The following is a 19,577-nucleotide window of genomic DNA, read 5'->3' as shown; positions in this document are numbered from 1 at the left end:
TATAAATTACACACAGACATGAACAGGGGGAGGAGAGGGGAGGGGTAACATCACTTCCCCTGACCATGTGACCAGCCTCATTTACATAATAAAGAAAAGATGATTTTACAATGAATAATGTATGAATTTTTGCACAACCAGTTCCTCAGTATTTCCTACATCTGGAGTGAACTGGAATGGATTTGTACCTAAATTTGCACATCATGAATCCAGTTACTCCAGCCATACACTTTAGTGTGATGGTGGTCTATTCAAAAGTTTGTTTGGAGAATAAAAACAAAAATGTGCCCGGTCAAATGCAACTTTTTAACAACATAAAATAGGCAGAAAAATGATGAAGGCCCTCTGTGGGGTGGATTTAACAATCGGCCAATTAATCTCCCCTCAAGTACCTGTTGCTTCCTCTATGTTCCCGAGCTTCCACATGGTGATTTTCTCTGTGTGATCGGGTTGACTGGGATATCCTGGAGCTGGGCGAATGCCTTCATAGCGAATTTTGCGCAGGTCAGCAACATCCAGGGTTTCATCTCCACAGTAACCCCAAAGGTCCTTCCTTGCCCTTTCATGAAGTTCCTCCGCAAAAGCCTTGGAGAATTAGATAGAGAAAATGTATCCAAAACTGTATGTGTGATGCAAATACAGAGAAGAATCTAAGTCTAATGGTGATGTCACACGGTGCCTTCTTGGACAGTTTTTAATGCCTTTTAAAACGCACTGAAAAGGCATGCGCCTTTGCATGTTTACCTTGCTCTTAGCTGGTTTGAATCAGTTTCACAGCTGCTTACACTTCCAAAAATGAAGAAAAACAGATTCAAACCAGCCAAGGGCAGGGTAAATATGCATAAACGTAGCATTTTTAGTTTGTTTAAAAACTCACCAATAACGTTCCAAGAACCACTACACAACATTTACAAGCGCAGCGCTAGTGTACGTGGTCAGGCCTCTGCCCAATCACATATCCATTTCTATCAAAACAAATGCGATTGGTAACCAGAATCAATTAAAAAAATGCAAGACATCAGGTTCTGGTTACCAATTGCTTGCGCATTCATAGAAGCGCATATGTGATCGGTACGTGTGTGTGAACACAGTCTTAAGCTAAAAAACACACGATTGCCATGGTCACATTGCAAGGCGGCCATATTTCACTGACCCAGCACTATGTCGAGGATGGGACTCCAAGACCCATAGTGATATATGGTGCAGAGTCTATTCCTCCCCATTGAAAAGTGCAGAATTGTAATCATGATTACAGTACTCTGCCTTTGTCCAGAGGCTTTGTGGAGATTTTGTTGTGCAGATAAAAGATGTAAAGCTTCTTGCCACCCAATTTACCACAGAATCTATGTGACCAGCCATCACCTAACACCACCATGAAAATGTTCCCAACCCTGGTTCCAGGTTTACCTCAGCCAGTCTGTCTCCAAGGGCTTTCACCATGATACTATTGTAGTCATCTCCTTTATTCTCATAAGCTTTGCTGAGCTCCTCCACGCCAAAGATGGCAACTGCAAACATACCCAGGTAGTCACGCACTCCAGATTCCAGCGGGGCTATGAAGTCAGACAAACAGTAGTAGGGATCTGTGGATGCAGAGTCCTTCTCAGCCTGTAATATACAATATATATATATATATATATATATATATATATATATATATATATATATATATATATATATATATAATACAATATACAACAAGATGGAAATTGATCTCAATATCTTTAGAGGTAACAGTCAAATATAACAAACATTTTAATAAAAGGTGGTACATTTAAAAGCTACGTATTAACATATATAAAGAGACGGTCAAGGATAACTCCTTGTTTATATATCTTATTGGGACGTATGGATTGTTTTTTGGGAGGATCTGATGAGACAACCTCTTCACTTCAAGTTTGTCTTCATTTAATGTTATGACTATATAATGAACACTGTGCATCATTAATTTATAACGTGTAATATACTGACACAATGCTTGTTTAGTGCCTGTATGTTACTAAAAATTTATAGAGATGATAAAAATAAAGTTATGCATGTCTAGTTAAAGGGGTTTCCTATTTTGGCAAATTAATGTTATTGCTTGTATGATGAAACATTAAACCAGGGGTCCCCAAACTTTTTACATAGGGAGCCGTTCACTGTCCCCCTCAGACCGTTGGAGGGCCGGACTAAAGTCTAAAAATAAATAGCGGTACATGTGACCGCATCCATAATACACTGGCACCCCCCTCAATTAATTATTTAATATACCGGTACTGCACCCCCTTGTGAACTATTTTATATATTGGCCCAATTAATTAATATACTGGGACCTCTCTCCATTAATTATTGAATATGCCCCCCCCCCATTAATTACTAAACTGCCCCTCATAATTAATTATTTCCTATACCACCATTAATTATTTCCTATGCTGCCCCCACCATTAATTATTTCCTATGCTGCCCCTCATAATTAATTATTCCTATACTGCCCCTCATAATTAATTATTTCCTATTCTACCCCTCATAATTATTTACTAAGCTGACCCTTATATTTCATTATTTCCTATGCTGCCCCCACCATTAATTATTTCCTATGCTGCCCCTCATAATTAATTATTTCCTATTCTGCCCCTCATGATTATTTCTTTCTTAAGCTGCCCCTCATAACTAACTATACTAGCCCTCAGTCGCCACAATCTTTTTAATGCCCTTTAATAAAAAAATTAAAACCCTGTACTCACCTAAGTCTTCTATCTTCTTGCCGCATCCGGGCAGGAAGGGGTGCGCGGCCGCGCAGCCACATTTTTACGCCTGCACAGTCTGTAAAGTTTACATTGTGATACTCCTCATGTTGCCTGGGATTACTATTTTTTGTGTTCCACTGCTTGTGAACAGTATTTTTTTTAACTGGCTGTAATATACAATATGACTTTTTTATACATTATAAATGTATGCCTTTGTCTTTTGTTATTTCACTCCATTCAGTTGGAGTAACATAAGTTATATAGTATTAAGTAACAGGTATTTGTTGAGGATGAAAATTTTGCAGTGGATAGACATTTGCACTGTAGTTTTTCCTTGCATTGTGCGCATGGGACTGCCATCAATCCCGTACACTACAAAGCTACCCTAATATACTGCCGATTTCAAATCTAAACCTTAGATTTCAAATCTAATACGTTACATGTGCAGATACCCAAAAACATAATTATAAGAGCAAAATTGATTAATAATATCCAGCTGCTTGGAGATCTGTGCTCTTCACATATACCACACATTGCAAGTTGTGTGTGTGAGAGATGTGTCAGAACATTTTCAGCGGCTTCCTCCAGACACTGTATATATAAATTACCTGTTGCCTCAGGCCATAAAAAGTAGCGATAGGCTCGGAGGAATGCAGGTCATGTTCTTCTGAATACAGCAAGATGTCATCCTGCACACTCTGAGCTGGCCATATGCCCAAAATACCTCGGGCATCAAATTTTCTTTGTCGTATTAAAACTTGTAGTAATTTTTGTGCGTCTTCATAAACTTTTCTCGCTTCCTCCCCTGAATAAGAGACAGGTTGATAGATTAAGGCATGGATTACTTTAGAAATAAACGTTTGTCCGCTCATAATGAACATTTCCCAGAAACAGATTAGGTAGAATCTCATTTTGCTGGCATCATACAACAAATATTCCAGATGCAATTCATAGAATAGCGGCAACAAGTGAACGGAAAACTTATACCACTATGAGAAAGTCCAGAAACCAAGACCATTACAATATCCACAATTTTACAGGGACTATAGTAAGTCTACAGGTAAAGGATATGAATAATATAAAATACATTGATTCAATATATGGACTTTGAAGGATCATTCTTTAACATTTTCTTACCAACTGTTTTGTCATTAAAGATTTTAGGAAATCCTCTGTTTGGGTATTTCCCTCTAAGTTGCCAAACATCAAAGAACGGCTTCCAGTCAATGTACTGAGAAAGTTTCTCCAGGTCGTAGTTTTTGAATACTCGGGTTCCAAAAAACTTTGGTTTTACTGTGTTTTAAAAAAGAAAATCAAATATGTTAATTAACATGGAAATTATGAACCTAGAGAAGTACAATGATGCAAGGTTGTGTGGTTTGCCCAGATATTCCCTTAAAAAGGGAACTTTTTGGGGGTGTTTGCGACACTAAACAACACTAAAAGTTCTTCTGGACTAGCAATGCAGAGTCCAAATCATCAGAGTGCTTTCTGGCGCATGGTTAAAGGAATTTAATCAAACTTTACCTAGAGATGAGATTAACGAGCCGCCTCTCACCACCTCCAATATGTCCAATTATGTGCACCTTGCTCTTTCACCTCCCACACTCATGTTATCTTTTCTCTACCCCCACCACCTGCCTCACAACCACCACTGCTCCCGAGTCATCAATGCCTTTAGTTTGAACAAACAATGTACCACATAGGTTCTCTGGCTGGTCCTGGGGGAAGGCAAAAGCCCAGGACTTCCTATATGACAGTAGAGTTAAACTGATGGCACTGACTGCTTCGCAAAAGTGGAGGCTGGACATTAGACAAGGGGTATGATGGTGTGATAAGGGGTGTGATCTACCCCAGGTGTGGTGATCTCACCTGGCCTTGGATGAGTAAGCCAATCAATATGGAAGCCTTTATCTCTTGCTTGCTGTAAAGACAGATATCTTCTTTCCTAAAACATGAAATGTATATATTGTGATCATCTTAAAAGGGATATTCCATCCAGAATCATTTATAACCTATCCACTGAATTGGCTCGAGATGCATTTAAGATTGGAGAAGATCTTACCTTAGTCATCTCCATTACAGTGACCCTATTTCCCTGCTACATGCACACAACCGTATTTGTGGCAGTGATCTGTCCGCACCAGATCAAAGCCACAATATAGGTCTATAGCACCTGGTCACGATGCGGTGAGCACACAGTGGGGCTTATTTACTAAAGGTCCACGGCCACACTTTCGTAGTTTTTTCCGACGGTTTCGGGATTTGCGCTGCTGTGACAGGTATTTAACAGGGGATTGTGACACAGGCGATGGAATTGTGGTGCGGCTCGCTGGCTTTCATGCGACAGAAATCGAGGGGGGAGGGGCCCCATCGGGCGATCGAATGATTCGGACTGTGCGCGGTATTTAACTTTCAAATTGTGACACAAGCCCAAGCACTAACATGCACCAGGAAGACGAAGGTGCAAAAGATAGCCACATTCCGGCAAAAGATAGGATATGGCCTAAGGCCTATCGGATTTCTGTAGAAAGAGGGGTGGGGAGTGCTCAGTCCACCTCCTTTTGCACCCAGCCATGTGCTATGCCCGGGATGCGGCCCAGGTAAGCACACGGTCACTGTCGTGTGTATACAGCCTTAGGCTACATTCACACGATGTATGCCCGCCGTACCGTAGTACGGCGGGCATACATCGGCTTTGCGGAGAGGAGCAGGGGATGAGCGCTGCTCACCCCCGCCCCTCTCCATAGGGAGATACAGCGCACGGCGCCGTAATACGGGAAAAGATAGGACATGTCCTATCTTTTCCCGTGCTACGGAGCGGTACGGTGCCGCACGTGTGCTGCACCGTACCGCTACCGTACAGGGCCGTGAGCCCATAGGAGTGTATGGGGGACGTATATCGGCCGTATATACGTCCCCCATACATGTGTGTGAAGGTAGCCTTAGTTTGTAAAGAAACAGGCTGCAATGGAGCCACTTATTTACACTGTTACTTCTACGTTGCTGTGGCAAATCTGTCTACAGCAGGGGTCCCCAAACTTTTTACATAGGGGGCCGTTTACCGCCCCCCTCAGACAGTTGGAGGGCCGGGCTAAAGTTTAAAAATTAAAAAAAAAAAAAAAGAACTGCCTTGAAAACACAGCGTTAGCGTAATACATTAGTATCCGTAATACACTGGGTCCCCCCAAAGTAATTATTTAATATACTGCACCCCCCTTGTGAACTATTTTATATATTGGCCCAATTAAACCCTCTAGACTAATTATTGAATATGCTGCCCTCTCCTCCATTAATTACTAGACTGCCCCCACCATTAATTATTTCCTATACTGCCCCCCACCATAAATTATTCCCTATACTGCCCCTCCACCATGAATTATTCCCTATATTGCCCCTCCACCATGAATTATTCCCTATACTGCCCCTCCACCATGAATTATTCCCTATATTGCCCCTCCACCATGAATTATTCCCTATACTGCCCCTCCACCATGAATTATTCCCTATATTGCCCCTTCACCATGAATTATTCCCTATACTGCCCCTCCGTCATTAATTATTCCCTATACTGCCCCTCCGCCATTAATTATTTCCTATACTGCCCCCCACCATAAATTATTCCCTATACTGCCCCACACCATAAATTATTCCCTATACTGCCCCTCCACCATGAATTATTCCCTATATTGCCCCTCCACCATGAATTATTCCCTATACTGCCCCTCCACCATGAATTATTCCCTATATTGCCCCTCCACCATGAATTATTCCCTATATTGCCCCTCCACCATGAATTATTCCCAATACTGCCCCTCCACCATGAATTATTCCCAATACTGCCCCTCCACCATGAATTATTCCCTATACTGCCCCTCCACCATGAATTATTTTCTATAATGGCCCCATAATTAATTATTTCATATATTGGGCCCCGGCTGCCACAATCTTTTTACGGCTGTTTAAAAAAAAAAAAAAATCCTGTACTCACCTCTGGCTCCAGCGTCTTCTTTCTTCTTGCGGCTGCCGGACAGCAAGGGGTGCGCGGCCGCGTGATGACGTCATCACGCGGCCGCGCATCCAGGTTCAAGGAGCGATGTGCGCCGGGGTTGTCTTCCGGCCACATCGCTCCACCTGCAATAATAGTGCTCGAGCGGCCGTTTCCGGCCGCATCGAGCACCATTCAGTGACGGGCAGGAGCTTCCTGTCCGGACGGACGGAGGCCCCTGCCCGACCACCGCGGCCTAATTATTGACGCTTTTGGAGCGCCAGCAAGGGGGTCCCCAAATAATAAATCCGGACCCGGGGGCTCAATGTGCGCTCCAAGTGCTCAATGCGATGGGGGCCGGGTAGAAACGGTCCGCGGGCCGCATGTGGCCCGCGGGCCGTAGTTTGGGGACCCCTGGTCTACAGGATTGAAGACAGGTCTCTCTCGATCTTCTGTTTGTTACACAGCTGTGAATGTTAACACTTTCTGCCCTCCCTATCTAATGGGAAGAGCATTTTTTATATTGTTAAAGGAAATCTACTATCAAATCAAGCATGATACTCATATATCCATGCACAGTGACTGGTAATCTTCATATATTTGTCATGCATGGTCTCTTTCCTTCTAAAATAAACTTTTGAAATTTTGCTAATGAGCCCAATGGGCTCCTGGGGGTGTTACTAGAGCCCTTCTGTGCTGCAGCTGCACAGGCTGCAACACTGTCTTATCCCCAGCATTTCCCGCTGCCTGAAGTGATCTCACTGCAGCAGAGGAAGTTTCAGTACAGAGTAGGAGAGGAAAGGGGCTCTGGTAACACCATCATGAGCTCTCCTAGCTAATTAGCATAATTTTAAAAGGTGATTTCAGAAGTAAGGAGGTTGTGGAGATATAAAGAAGGTTACCACAGCCACATTTAGGAGGTGCTGGATTTAGGAGTAAGTGTTCTGGTATATCATGTTTTGATTTATTCTCAATTTCAATTCATCTCTCCATTGATGACAGGTTAATTTTTAGGGCATCTTAAGCCATCTAAGGGGGAGATTTATTATACACCAATCCCCCTCCGGATATATTAAGAGAATTGGGCCTCCTGATGTATCTGGCTGGGTGGCCATGCAACATATATTTTTATGCCAGGTCCTACCTGCAGTAGACTGCAAACTTTTACTGGCTGCAGTGAGTGTCCAGGAGTGACCCATGTTGGCTCACTCACCTGCTGGCTGCACTCCATGTAACAATCAAATGCCTGGTGGTTTGCAAGGCATTGTGATTATTTCAGGGCTTCTACACCAATTTTCTTGCAAGTGTCCCCCTAAATGTTTAGGACAAGCTTCTAGTCCTTATAGGACATCAGTACTACCATTATCCATGATAGAAGTAACAGAGGGGAAATAGATGACAGCTGCACTTCCTAGATATTTAAGGAAAAGTTCTCTCTCAGCAGACCTACCTTCAGAGTGTCATAATGTTCTTGGCGAATGTCCTCGTATTCTTCTGCTACTTCTTCTACGAACTCATCCCGGACAGTCTCATCCAGGAGCTGTGAACACTAAATATATAAACTTTTTCAGGGCGGTGGCAATATTAAACAGATTCATCATTAGACAGGTTGTTACTCAGTTTTTTTTAGAGAATTTTAGGATGGTCTTTAGATGATTACTGCACATCACATTTATTTGGGTTAGTGGGTTAGACAGCTTTATAGTGGCACATGAAATGTTGATGTCTGCAGTGGATAAAAGTGGCAATTTTGGCACAAGTAGTTCCTAAGATCGTACTAGACTGAAGGATTGAGAGGACTTGTGCCGGAATTTGTTACTTTTTGGAAATTTGCATATACATGGAGTCATAAGACAAACGTGGAGTAACTTGTATGAAATGATCAGCAATCACAGAAAAGCTGAACATCTATGGAGGGTCACAGTTATCACCACATATGCGCAGTAGTTTCTGCATGAATCATGAATCTTAAACATCTGAACATAAAAAAAGATACATTATCCTTTGGATCCTGTTATTCTCTGAACTTCCAAAGAAGTGAAATGTATATGCTACCACCTAGATTATTATTGGATGATAGGGATTATTCTTATTATTATTTAGGGCCCAGAGATGGTCCTGTAGCTGTCCAATATGTAAACATAGATACATTTTTAAGAATATGCAATTACAAATAAAGAACTTACAACCACAACACTTTTGGATGCATCCAAACAGTGGATTACTGGGGCGCTGTAACGTGGGGCGATTTTAACAGCAGTGTGTGTCCTGCAAAATAAAAGTTGCATAGATGTAGAAAATTGCAACTGTGAGATATATAGACAGAAGACAAGTCAAAGACATGTTAACGAGTATTGTAGTCCCAATATGGTATATTACCACTTCTAGAATTAAAGAAAAATTAAAGATAATAAAAAAAAAAAGTAAAAAACTTACCGGGATGTTGTGGCTCCACCTATCAATAATGGAAGTTTTATTGCGAGACGTTCCATTTCTTTGGCAACAAAGATCATTTCATCAAGAGAAGGGGTGATAAGGCCAGACAAACCGATTATATCTGCAGCAGACAAACAGCAGGTCAGTGCTTTATCATTTATCTTTTTTTTTCGGCAAAGTTGGTCATATGATGCTAGCAGGCTCAGTTACTTTTTTATTTTTACTTTTGATAGCATTCCATAGGAGCTAGCAAAAGAATCAACTTCCCAACCCCTCAATGAACTTTTCTTTTTTTTTTTTCGGCCCCTCTGCATTTTAGTATCCATAGGAAAATAAAACTAGCTAGAAAACTAGCAAACCCTTTTAAAAGGTCAAGCAACCAAAAAAAATAAAAAATAAAGAAGTTTAACGATTGCATGAAATAATAAAAAAAAAAAATCTTAAAATCGAACCTAAAAGAAATGCTTACTCACCGGCTTTGTTTTCAATGGCTGCTCGCAGAATTTTATCACATGGAGTCATGACACCCAGATCAATAACCCTGGATCCAAGCAAAAAAAATATCACAATAAACATGCCGTTTCTTATTTTATCCTCTAGCTAAATTTGAATGCAGAGGATGTTTTTACTGTCTCTATGGCACCAGCATCAATATATGTGAAAACAACATAAGTACAATATATGAAATATATGAATACAAATTCCAAAGGCTGCATCTACAGAATAAAACCCCATATGGTGCAGCCTGCAGACGCCTTACAAAAATTTCAGGTTTTAATTAGGTAAAATGTATAATAAAGCCTCATATTTCAATACATCTTTTCACAATCACATACCTAAAATTGTTGCAGCCCAGCACTACACCAACAATATTCTTTCCAATATCATGGACATCCCCTTTAACTGTAGCTATTACAATGGTTCCTTGGTATGGATTCTATAAAGATGACAAAAACAGCAAAATTTAAAACTGCGTGATAGGTAGGATATATTATTTATATAGCATTGATTGATTTTATCAGTTTACCCAGCTCACCCCTTTTCGCCAGAGTGGGACAAAGACGGCAAAACTAATGGTCAATCTCTAATATAGAGATGCATAGTGTATGCACTGATCCCTGACCCATAGAGAACATAGCAGGGGGTCGGAGCAGCCTGTTCTCTCCACCACACACAATGCTATGCACAGTACAGTCTCTTCTGGTCGGCATGTTACAAGAGAAACTCACATCCTCTGCTGTGCTGCCAGTTGCAGCTTTAATTTCTTCTCGCTCTTTCTCCATAAAGGGAATCAGATATCCTACAGACTTTTTCATGACTCGAGCAGACTTGATCACCTTTATTAAAGAATCAAAAATAGAATTACAGTAAGGAGAAACTAATAAGCCATATATGCTGCTATCAAAATGGATGTGGTGATTTGGTAGTGTCTTCTCCTTTCTGGACCCACAGGGCGGCAATGAGAGGAGAGGGAACTGCTTCTGATGGCAAGAGCCGTGTTCAGAATACTAAGTGCATTGACTGTATCATGAGCTCAATGATTGAAAATATTGTTTTCTTCCAAGCTAAATGTTCCTTAATGTACAGAAATGTAGAAAAGTTTTTAATGCTGTGAGCAAATTAAAACACTTGGAAGGGGGAGAATGTAAAACTGTTCATATGTGAAGACACCTTCATCTTTAGAGAATAACAAAAAATACTCAGTGGCATTACACGTGATTTACAATGTCCTCTAATACCTGTGGTAAGAACATCTTCCCAGCACCAAACAGTTCTCCAACAACTTTCATGCCGTTCATGAGAGGTCCTTCAATAATATGGAGGGGTCTGGGATATTTCTCTTTATTTGCTTTTGCCTCTTCTGTGTCTTCAACAACATATTTTTCAATACCCTAAAAGGGACAAGAAAAGAATTAAGAAAACACTTTAATTTTACAATTTATTATTGTCAAGGGTCAATGCACTGAATATTGGAACAAAGCCTTCACATATAACCATGGTCCTTCAGTGGAATTCAGACCATGCACTCAAAATAATATCTGAGACAAGGGAGGGGGTCATTTATCTTTTTTACCCCTTGCTGTTGGTGTTTTTGCACCTTTTTACTGCGTAATGGCTGTTTTGTGCTTATTTTAGGCTTTTTTGGAATGTTACGCCTCAATTCGCCGTGTGGTGTTGCGCCCTATTTGTTCTTACATTGCACCTCTTTACAGACGTTTGCTCCCGATTATACTATTGCGACTATATGGCCACGCCAGACTATATAACACGCCAGTCCTGATCATGCTTAGGAAAGGCAATGGTATGAGGTGTGCAACAAATTGCACCTGGCTCTATCTCTGAAGCAATATCAGACAAGACCTTAATTGATGATCTGTCTCAGGCTCCAGGCACACACCCGTGAACACGGCGAGACACTTTGTGGGTGTAATAGACCTCTATAGGGGCCCTAATCTGGCTAAAATTAGATCACAGCCCCCAATCCGGTCTTGTGCATGGAGCCTCACAAGAACCCAAAAACAGCCTTGATTAAAGGCTTTGCCCCTAACCAAATAATAGGCAGGGTGCACTCATTGTTTAGACCGCATTTGCATAGTTGCTCCAAATATATACCTTGACAAGTGCATATTCCAGTCTCTCCTCCACAGACCCGTTTCTCCACTCATCAGTCTGGATTACCTTCTTCCCACCTTTTGCTGTGGTCTTATTGGAGGGGGGGAGGAAAGCAAAGTTACAAGTATAATTAAGAGGTAGGTAATAAATAATATGGCGAAACCACTAATACTGACTGCAAATGGTGGTAACAAAGAGATATCTTATACAGCTATATACTGTATACTGCCCAAACTATATCTATGTTAATCTCACCAGACAACATCTCTGATCTCCAAGAGAAGACCCTAGAACTACCCATCTATGGGTATTTGCAGATTTAATTTTTTTTATTTTCTCATATACTCAATATCACAATACAGGCAATCCCCGACTTAAGGACACCTGACTTACAGACAACCCCTGGTTATAGACAGACCTTTCTGCCCTCTGGTGAAGCAGCCGAATGCTTTACTTTAGTACCCGGCTGCAATGATCAGCTGCCATGTGTATGTAATTAAGCTTTATTGATAATCCTTGGTCCCATGACAGCAAGAAATTTTGAAGATCCAACTGTCACTGGGACAAAAATATTTTTATCCTGGAGTTACAGTTATAAAATATACCTGTTCCAACTTCCATACAAATTCAACCTTAAATGCAAAGTACAAACCTAAAGAACCTATCTTGTCTGTATAGTTACCTGTGCATATTTCAATAGCTTCTCTGTTGCTTCAGGGTCCTTATTCCAAATGATATCTTCACAAAGTTGAAGTAACTCTTTCTCAATGTCATCGTAGACGGGAAGGTTTCCTGCATTCACTATCCCCATGTCCATGCCAATCTACAGAAGGAGGTAAAAACAAAACACTTTCAAAACCTCTTCTACAATTGTGTCTTTGGGATGCAGTTATGCAAGTATACAAAAGTATAAGTTGAATCGCTGGGAATAAGAGTGCAACAAACAGATTTCATATATTTAATAAGGGGCATGTCTGCAGTCATATAAAGAATGAAGAGAATGGCACCCTGCTGCTCTAATCATATGGGAATGGGAACCCTGTTCTCATGATCAATGGGGAGTTGTTCCCTAACCAGTAAAAATAACCTCACAAACAAGAAGCAACAAAAACATCTTTAAACACATCCTTACCTTAATAGCATGGTATAAAAATACTGAATGCATGGCTTCTCTTATGGCATCCATACCACGAAATGAGAAAGAAAGGTTGGAAAGACCACCGCTGACCTTAGCCCCCTTGAGAGTGTCCTAAGAAAGAAACAATTTGCTACAATTAACAGTATTCAAATTAAACAGAAAATACAATCAAATCGGTGTCCAAAAGAAGTCACAAGTCCATAGCATAATTTATATAGTAGGACTTTCCTAACTACAATGCTTGTATAGCTGCAATACAGGGCATCACATGTTATAAGAAACAAGGTGGTTACCACCCAATACAAAAATCTAAACGGATTGAATTTTATGGACTGTGAGTGTAATTAGCTGAAGAGCAAAATAAATTACCAAATTTGTTAGAATGTAAAAAGCAGCAATGTTTGTTCCATGCATGAGTTTCTAATCATAACATCTGTTGCTACTCACTTTTATTGTTTTGGTAGCTTCAAGGAAATGGATGGCATACTTGTCATGCTCCTCCATACCGGTGCCAATTGTTAAGATATTTGGGTCAAAAATGATATCATTGGGATTAAATTTTAACTTGTCAACCAGGAGGTTGTATGCTCTTGTGCAAATGCTGACTTTTGTTTTGGAGTCAGTTGCCTGTGTGGATAAAATTCAATATTAGAGTCAGGCACATCAGTACATGGTTATTAGTTTTTCCTAGGACTTTACAAATGATTGCCATCAATAGAAGAACAGTAAAGGTATCTGCACAGGTCATGCGGAAAATCTGCATGTAAAGCCACATCAAATACATGTGTCTTTACGAGAATGTTTTGTTGTGTGCAGTGTGTTTTTTGATGCGGATTTACATGCTAGTACATTTTCTGTACTATTTTTCACACTGCCATTTCAAGCAAAAATCAGCATCAAATCCGCACCATGATGTGGTTTTGATGCAGATTTACACTCTACCATAGACTACAATGCAAAAAAAACCCACACGTACAAAAATAAACAAGAAAAGTTGACATGATTATTACTTCATTTTTCGCATTGAGCAACAAATGTAGAAAAAAAACCCCTAAATTGTCTGCATTACTTTTTACAAATCGAATTCACTTTAAAGCTACTGTATTGTGCAACAACATCTGTGCATAAAATCGTGTGCATATATCATTAGTGTCCGATTCCTATAACCCCCACTCCTCAGTTTACAGAAGGGCCAATTAGGCAAACACTGGGACATCTTCATGGTTTACCAGGGGACACTGCTGTACATTTTGTAACAATTATATCAGATACTGTAGCTCATTGCCGTACAATGAATTGGACCAGGTTCCATGCACAGCTGGGCACTTCCACTATACAGCAAGCTGGTAATATGTAACGCTTTTCATTCACTTGCTATGATAGCCATAAATAGCCATGACAGTCAATGATCACCTACTCACAACTTGCCATAAAGACAAAACACATACCTGGCCCACTTCATCAAAAGCCATGACAACCACCGCAGCTCCGTACTGTTTTATCTTTCTAGCTTTGGCCAGGAAGTCTTCTTCGCCCTCTTTCAGACTGATGCTGTTCACTATACATTTCCCTTGGCAGCATTTTAGCCCGGCCTCAATCACATCAAAATTGGATGAATCGATACACAGTGGTACCTGTGGGGATAAATATGGTACATTGAAGCAACGCAGCAGCAGCAGCAGCGCCCAAGAGGCGTCTCATGCATCTTATTGGACTGATCTATAGGTAAGCAAGTATAAAGGTTTTTTAAAAATATATTTTTATAGCGACCAAAAAAATGATAAAGGGAAATATGGGACACTCAACTACAGGTCTAAAAAATGGTTTATTGTCCCAAATATCTCTGACAGCTTCTCTTTACGTATAAAAAGTTAGGACAATACCTTAGCAATATCGGGTTCGGATGCAATGTAGTTACAGAAGCGTGCCATGGCTCTGGGGCCGTCCAACATTCCATCATCCATATTGATATCCAGGATTTGCGCGCCCATCTCTACTTGTGCTTTTGCGACCGTCAGCGCGTCCTGTTAAGACAACATAACATGTTTCATGTGATTGCAATGCAGACAAATATAAACATTTCTATGCATATCAAGCCAATGTTTCCACATGGTTTCAATGTTTCTACCTCAGTGTAGAACATGATACACTGCATGTAAATTCCATCTGCTAATACCTATGCTGTAAATTTATAATGCCTCATTTCATTACAATTAGTAATAACTCCGATAGAGGAAAGAAGGCATTTTTTTTCCTGAGATGATTGATAAGTCAGTGCACATTTTACACAACTTGCTCCATGCGAAAAGCATAAGAACAATGCTATATACAGGCAGTCCCCGGGTTATATACAAGATAGGGTCTGTAGCAGGGCCGGCTCCAGGTTTTAGTGGGCCCCTGGGCGACAGAGCCTTAGTGGGCCCCTCCGTGGGCCACCCTCCAGTGGCCACACTTCCCCCCCCCCCCCTCCCCACACACTGACCACCCCCCCTCCCCTGCGGACACACTGACCACCCCCCCTCCCCTGCGGACACACTGACCACCCCCCCTCCCCTGCGGACACACTGACACCCCCCCTTCCACCTGCGGACAAACTGACCCCCTCACCCCCCCTGCGGACACACTGAACCCCCCCTCCCCCTGCAGACACACTGAAACACCCCCCCCCCCTGCTGACACACTGACCCCCCTTCTCCCCCTGTATACACAGTGACCCCATCCCTCCCCCCGCGGACACACTGACCCCCCCTCTCCCCCTGTATACACACTGACCCCATCCCTCCCCCTCCCCCTTCCCCTTCCCCCTTCCCCCTTCGGACACACTGAAACCCCCCCTCCGGGAAAGAAGTATTTTACCTGTCCTGGTTCCCCCGGCGCAGCACCTGCAGCTGTCTTCGGCCTGGGCCTCCCGTACGCGCCGGATCTGAAGCCGGCACACGTGACCCGATGACGTCATCATGTGCGCCGGCTTCAGAGCCGTCGCATACCCTGCGGAGCACCGCATTGTGGGATCCGGGACAGGTGAGTTTTAGATTCTGCCTCTATGCTGCGCTCCCGACCAGCGCAGCATAGAGGCAGAAAAATTATCGATCCGGATGGTGATCAATTGTACCAGTGTCTTATAGCGACACTGGTACAATTGATCCGGGGGCCCGAGTGGGCCCCTCCAGTACCCCGGGGCCCCGGCACTTGCCCGGGTTGGCCGGGTGCTGGCGCCGGGCCTGGTCTGTAGGTTTGTTCTTAAGTTGAACGTGTATGTAAGTCGGAACTGTATATTTTATCATTGTAATCCCAGCCAGAATTTTTTTGGTCTCTGTGACAATTGGATTTTAAAAATGTTGGATTGTCATAAGAATCAGGATTAACACTAAAGCTTCATTACAGACACCTGTGATATCTGTTATAGCTGTTTATTGTAGCCTAGGACTAAAGTACAATAAATTACCAATATCCAGAGGTCTGTTTGTAACTAGGGGTCGTATGTAAGTCGAGTGTTCTTAAGTAGGGGACCGCCTGTACTAAGAAACCTTGCCATATAACAATACTTACTGTAAACCAAAAATAAGTGAATAAATATTTCAAAACAACTTACCTCATAACTTCCCGCCATAATGAGCTTGGCAAATCTTCTGGATCCAGCAACATTGCATCGCTCCCCAATATTAACAAAATTAGTATAAGGCCCCATTCTAAATGGCTCCAAACCTGTGCAAGGAAAACCAAACCCAATTCATTGACAGATAAGGATTGTAGCAATTATCTAGGGTTCATTCATGCAGTTGAACAATTGTTATTCATTTATTCACAGCAGACAATTACAAATACAGCAGTTATGTCTTGTCTTTATGGGCTGACAGCATCAGAACCCATGTGGACACATCCCTTTTACTACAGAAAAGGTAACACCTAGTGACAATTTCCTTCTCATTCATCCATTAAGGTCTTTATTCTCCATAGAAAGTTAACTAAAATGCACAGTTAATTGCAACTAGCTTAAAAGTAAACAATGAAGCTTCCTGCTGCATGACAGCAAGCAGAGATCTAGAAAACAGTGAGGAATAAATACATAAAGTATATGTTAAAATTGTACAATTTTTCTTTACACAGGCAATATTAATTACTTGCTGAAAAGTGGACAACGCCTTTAAGACTTTGTTTAATTTCATAGACATTTTTCTTCCCAGAGTAGTAAAATATTAAATCGAAATATCACAATGTCAGATTTCAAAGTTTCTCAGCATACGCACCAGAGAGCTGCATGTGGCCCTCAAACACGGAGGAAGGAGGAACTCTTGGTTTGCAGTGCTTGACTGCTTCTGCAATCTCTCTGAAAGAAACAAAAAAAACATTTTAGCTTTCATTAAGGGAAAAATGTTAAGAATAGAAAAAATTATTTCTGTAGCGTTACCTGATATGTGCTGGAGTGGTTCCACAGCAGCCCCCAACTATGTTCACCAAACCATCCACAGCAAAGTCCTAAGAATGAAACACGCATTAGGAATAATACAAAATGTTAGATGAAATCAACCATCAAAATCGAGCATGATAAACCAGTGGCTATTCCTCCTAGATCCAGGAGGTGTGACTGAGGGGATACCTTATCAGGGTGCGGCAGAGTAAAGTCAGATCAAAGAGGGGCTATAAGGTAGCCCTTCAGGCTCATTAGCATAATTGTGTGCCTGGATCTATCGCCAAGTTTCCCTGGTTTATCATGCTTGATTTTGATGAAAGATTTCCTTTAAAAGGGGAATCACTTTATGGAAAATAAGGAAGACAATAAGTCATAAACGTGATACCCAGTAGCCTAAACCTTTTTTAACTCCATGATCATAGATCAGCGAATACTGTACATTAATATATAACACTAGCATGACAGGTTACCCGAATGTGCTTAGCCGTCACTTCTGGAGTTTCATCGTAACCACCAAAGGTGTTAGGGAGACCTGAATGTATGAAAGAAAAGAGGAAAAAACGTATTAAACCGTATTATATTTAGTAAAAACAAATAATAGATAGTAGTCAGGAATGTAGCGATGTAGCCTAGTCAAATTTCCTGTAAATATCCATAGGGCCATACTGTACACCCTAAACAACTAGACACGTGTTTGGATGACAGAAAATTACTCCATTTCACGCATGTGCTGTTGGCTGGACGGGTGCAAGTGCTCCACTAATGTATATGGGTCCAGCACTTCTAATTCTCTCTTACATTCATACATCATTCACCACTTTCCTGCATTTGTAAATGAAGTAAACATTGCTCGCTTTTGTTCCTCATCCCATGCAGACCTATGCAGAGGAGACACTGGTTAAATATTTGTATTTCTGAACACTATCCATCTTACCCTTAAAAAAACTATATAATAACTCAATAGTTCATAGTATTCATTTTCCAGCAGTTCTCATCTCTGCAGGTTCTAGCTAACATCTGTAGTTTCTGAGCTGCTGGGTGGAGACATAGCTGCTGTCCATCCTGCTAGGTAGACAGAGCTTAGCATAGATTTTTCGCTGACTTTTTTCGTACAAATCTCACACCGAAAACAATAGTTCCACAAATCTGTTATTTGCGGCCCATGCATCATCTGGGATTGCAGTCCATTTCCACGTGGATGACAACATAAAGACTGACCAAGATGAAAACACAGGCAGGAATCAGAGCGGCTCAGCCCGACAGCTCACAGGCAGATCCAAGGTCACTACGGCTGTGTGTGTATAAGCCAATTGAAATGAATTAGTCTATGTGCTATCCGTTAAATACATGGACAAACATCAGTTCTACCACTATGGCTAACAATAAGCGTAAAGAATAACTAAAGAATTAACAGAAGCGTGAACCAAGCTCAAGGCCTCTTGGACACAGACATTTTGGGGAACACAATTTGCAGACAGATCTCGTTCACCAAAGACGTCTCACTACACCATGACCGTGCATGGAACAATATAGAACGTACCCTATATATTCCGGTATAACAGCGCCGCTACGTCCCACCCACCAGCACAAAGAGGATTGCTGCCCGTCACACAATGACTAGAGATGGTGTTATTCCTCATGCACACACCCTGGACTACTGATTACTGCCGAGTTTATTTAAAGGTGTGGTTTGCTTTAAGGGAGCTAGTGATATCAGTCATATGAGTGATCTGTAAAAGTGTTGTGATTTCAGTTGTTAACCCCTTAAGAACACAGTGATTTTTCCATCATTTTTCTCGCCCCACATTCAAAAATCTATAAGGCTACATTCACACTGCCATATGGGGAACGTATATACGGCCGACAGATATACGTCCCCCATAGACGGCAATGGGCCCACAGCGCCCAACAGAAGCAGTGCAGTGCAGCACACATGAGGCACCGTAACGCTCCGGACCCCGTAGAAAGATAGGACATGTCCTCTCACTCTCTGGAATACAGCGATGCGTGCCATATATTCCTGTGGAGAGGGGCAGGGGTGAGCGGCGCTATGGCATGGCGGGCAACAGCAGCGTGAATGTAGCCTAACTCTGTAATTTACAGGGAAACTGGAAAAAATTGCATTTCCATCACTTTCTTGTGGGCTCAGTTTTTACGACTTTCACAGTGCGCATGTAAAATGGTGTAAAAGTCACGTTCCAGACATTTGGGTGCTATTTTCTGTTATGTGGTTCCCCTCTGGCAATAATTTTTTATATTTTT

The 19,577-nt window shown here is 41.6% G+C and overlaps 1 protein-coding gene across 3 annotated transcripts in view; it reads right to left on the bottom strand.

Annotated features, from left to right (window-relative positions):
* MTR (5-methyltetrahydrofolate-homocysteine methyltransferase) overlaps positions 1-19,577 on the bottom strand; it is a 52,191-nt gene that overhangs the window by 4,283 nt on the left and 28,331 nt on the right. For 2 of the 3 annotated variants that reach the window (XM_072140735.1, XM_072140737.1), the window contains exons 10-31: positions 17,786-17,847; positions 17,313-17,380; positions 17,152-17,231; positions 16,497-16,609; positions 14,788-14,928; positions 14,353-14,538; positions 13,352-13,531; positions 12,899-13,015; positions 12,449-12,589; positions 11,767-11,856; positions 10,893-11,045; positions 10,383-10,490; positions 9,990-10,090; positions 9,627-9,694; positions 9,154-9,274; positions 8,904-8,985; positions 8,168-8,266; positions 4,602-4,677; positions 3,867-4,022; positions 3,338-3,534; positions 1,408-1,608; positions 393-585 (exon numbers count right to left, since the gene is read on the bottom strand). In XM_072140735.1, coding sequence (XP_071996836.1) covers positions 393-585; positions 1,408-1,608; positions 3,338-3,534; positions 3,867-4,022; positions 4,602-4,677; positions 8,168-8,266; positions 8,904-8,985; positions 9,154-9,274; positions 9,627-9,694; positions 9,990-10,090; positions 10,383-10,490; positions 10,893-11,045; positions 11,767-11,856; positions 12,449-12,589; positions 12,899-13,015; positions 13,352-13,531; positions 14,353-14,538; positions 14,788-14,928; positions 16,497-16,609; positions 17,152-17,231; positions 17,313-17,380; positions 17,786-17,847 — 2,733 coding nt within the window. The remainder of the gene's footprint in view (positions 1-392; positions 586-1,407; positions 1,609-3,337; positions 3,535-3,866; positions 4,023-4,601; positions 4,678-8,167; positions 8,267-8,903; positions 8,986-9,153; positions 9,275-9,626; positions 9,695-9,989; positions 10,091-10,382; positions 10,491-10,892; positions 11,046-11,766; positions 11,857-12,448; positions 12,590-12,898; positions 13,016-13,351; positions 13,532-14,352; positions 14,539-14,787; positions 14,929-16,496; positions 16,610-17,151; positions 17,232-17,312; positions 17,381-17,785; positions 17,848-19,577) is intronic. The other variant, XM_072140738.1, reaches the window with a different exon arrangement.

The sequence above is a fragment of the Engystomops pustulosus genome, chromosome 3 (genome assembly GCF_040894005.1).
Source record: "Engystomops pustulosus chromosome 3, aEngPut4.maternal, whole genome shotgun sequence".
NCBI lineage: Eukaryota > Metazoa > Chordata > Amphibia > Anura > Leptodactylidae > Engystomops > Engystomops pustulosus.
Note: the sequence above shows the minus strand (reverse complement) of the source record. Positions and strands in the feature narration are given on the sequence as shown.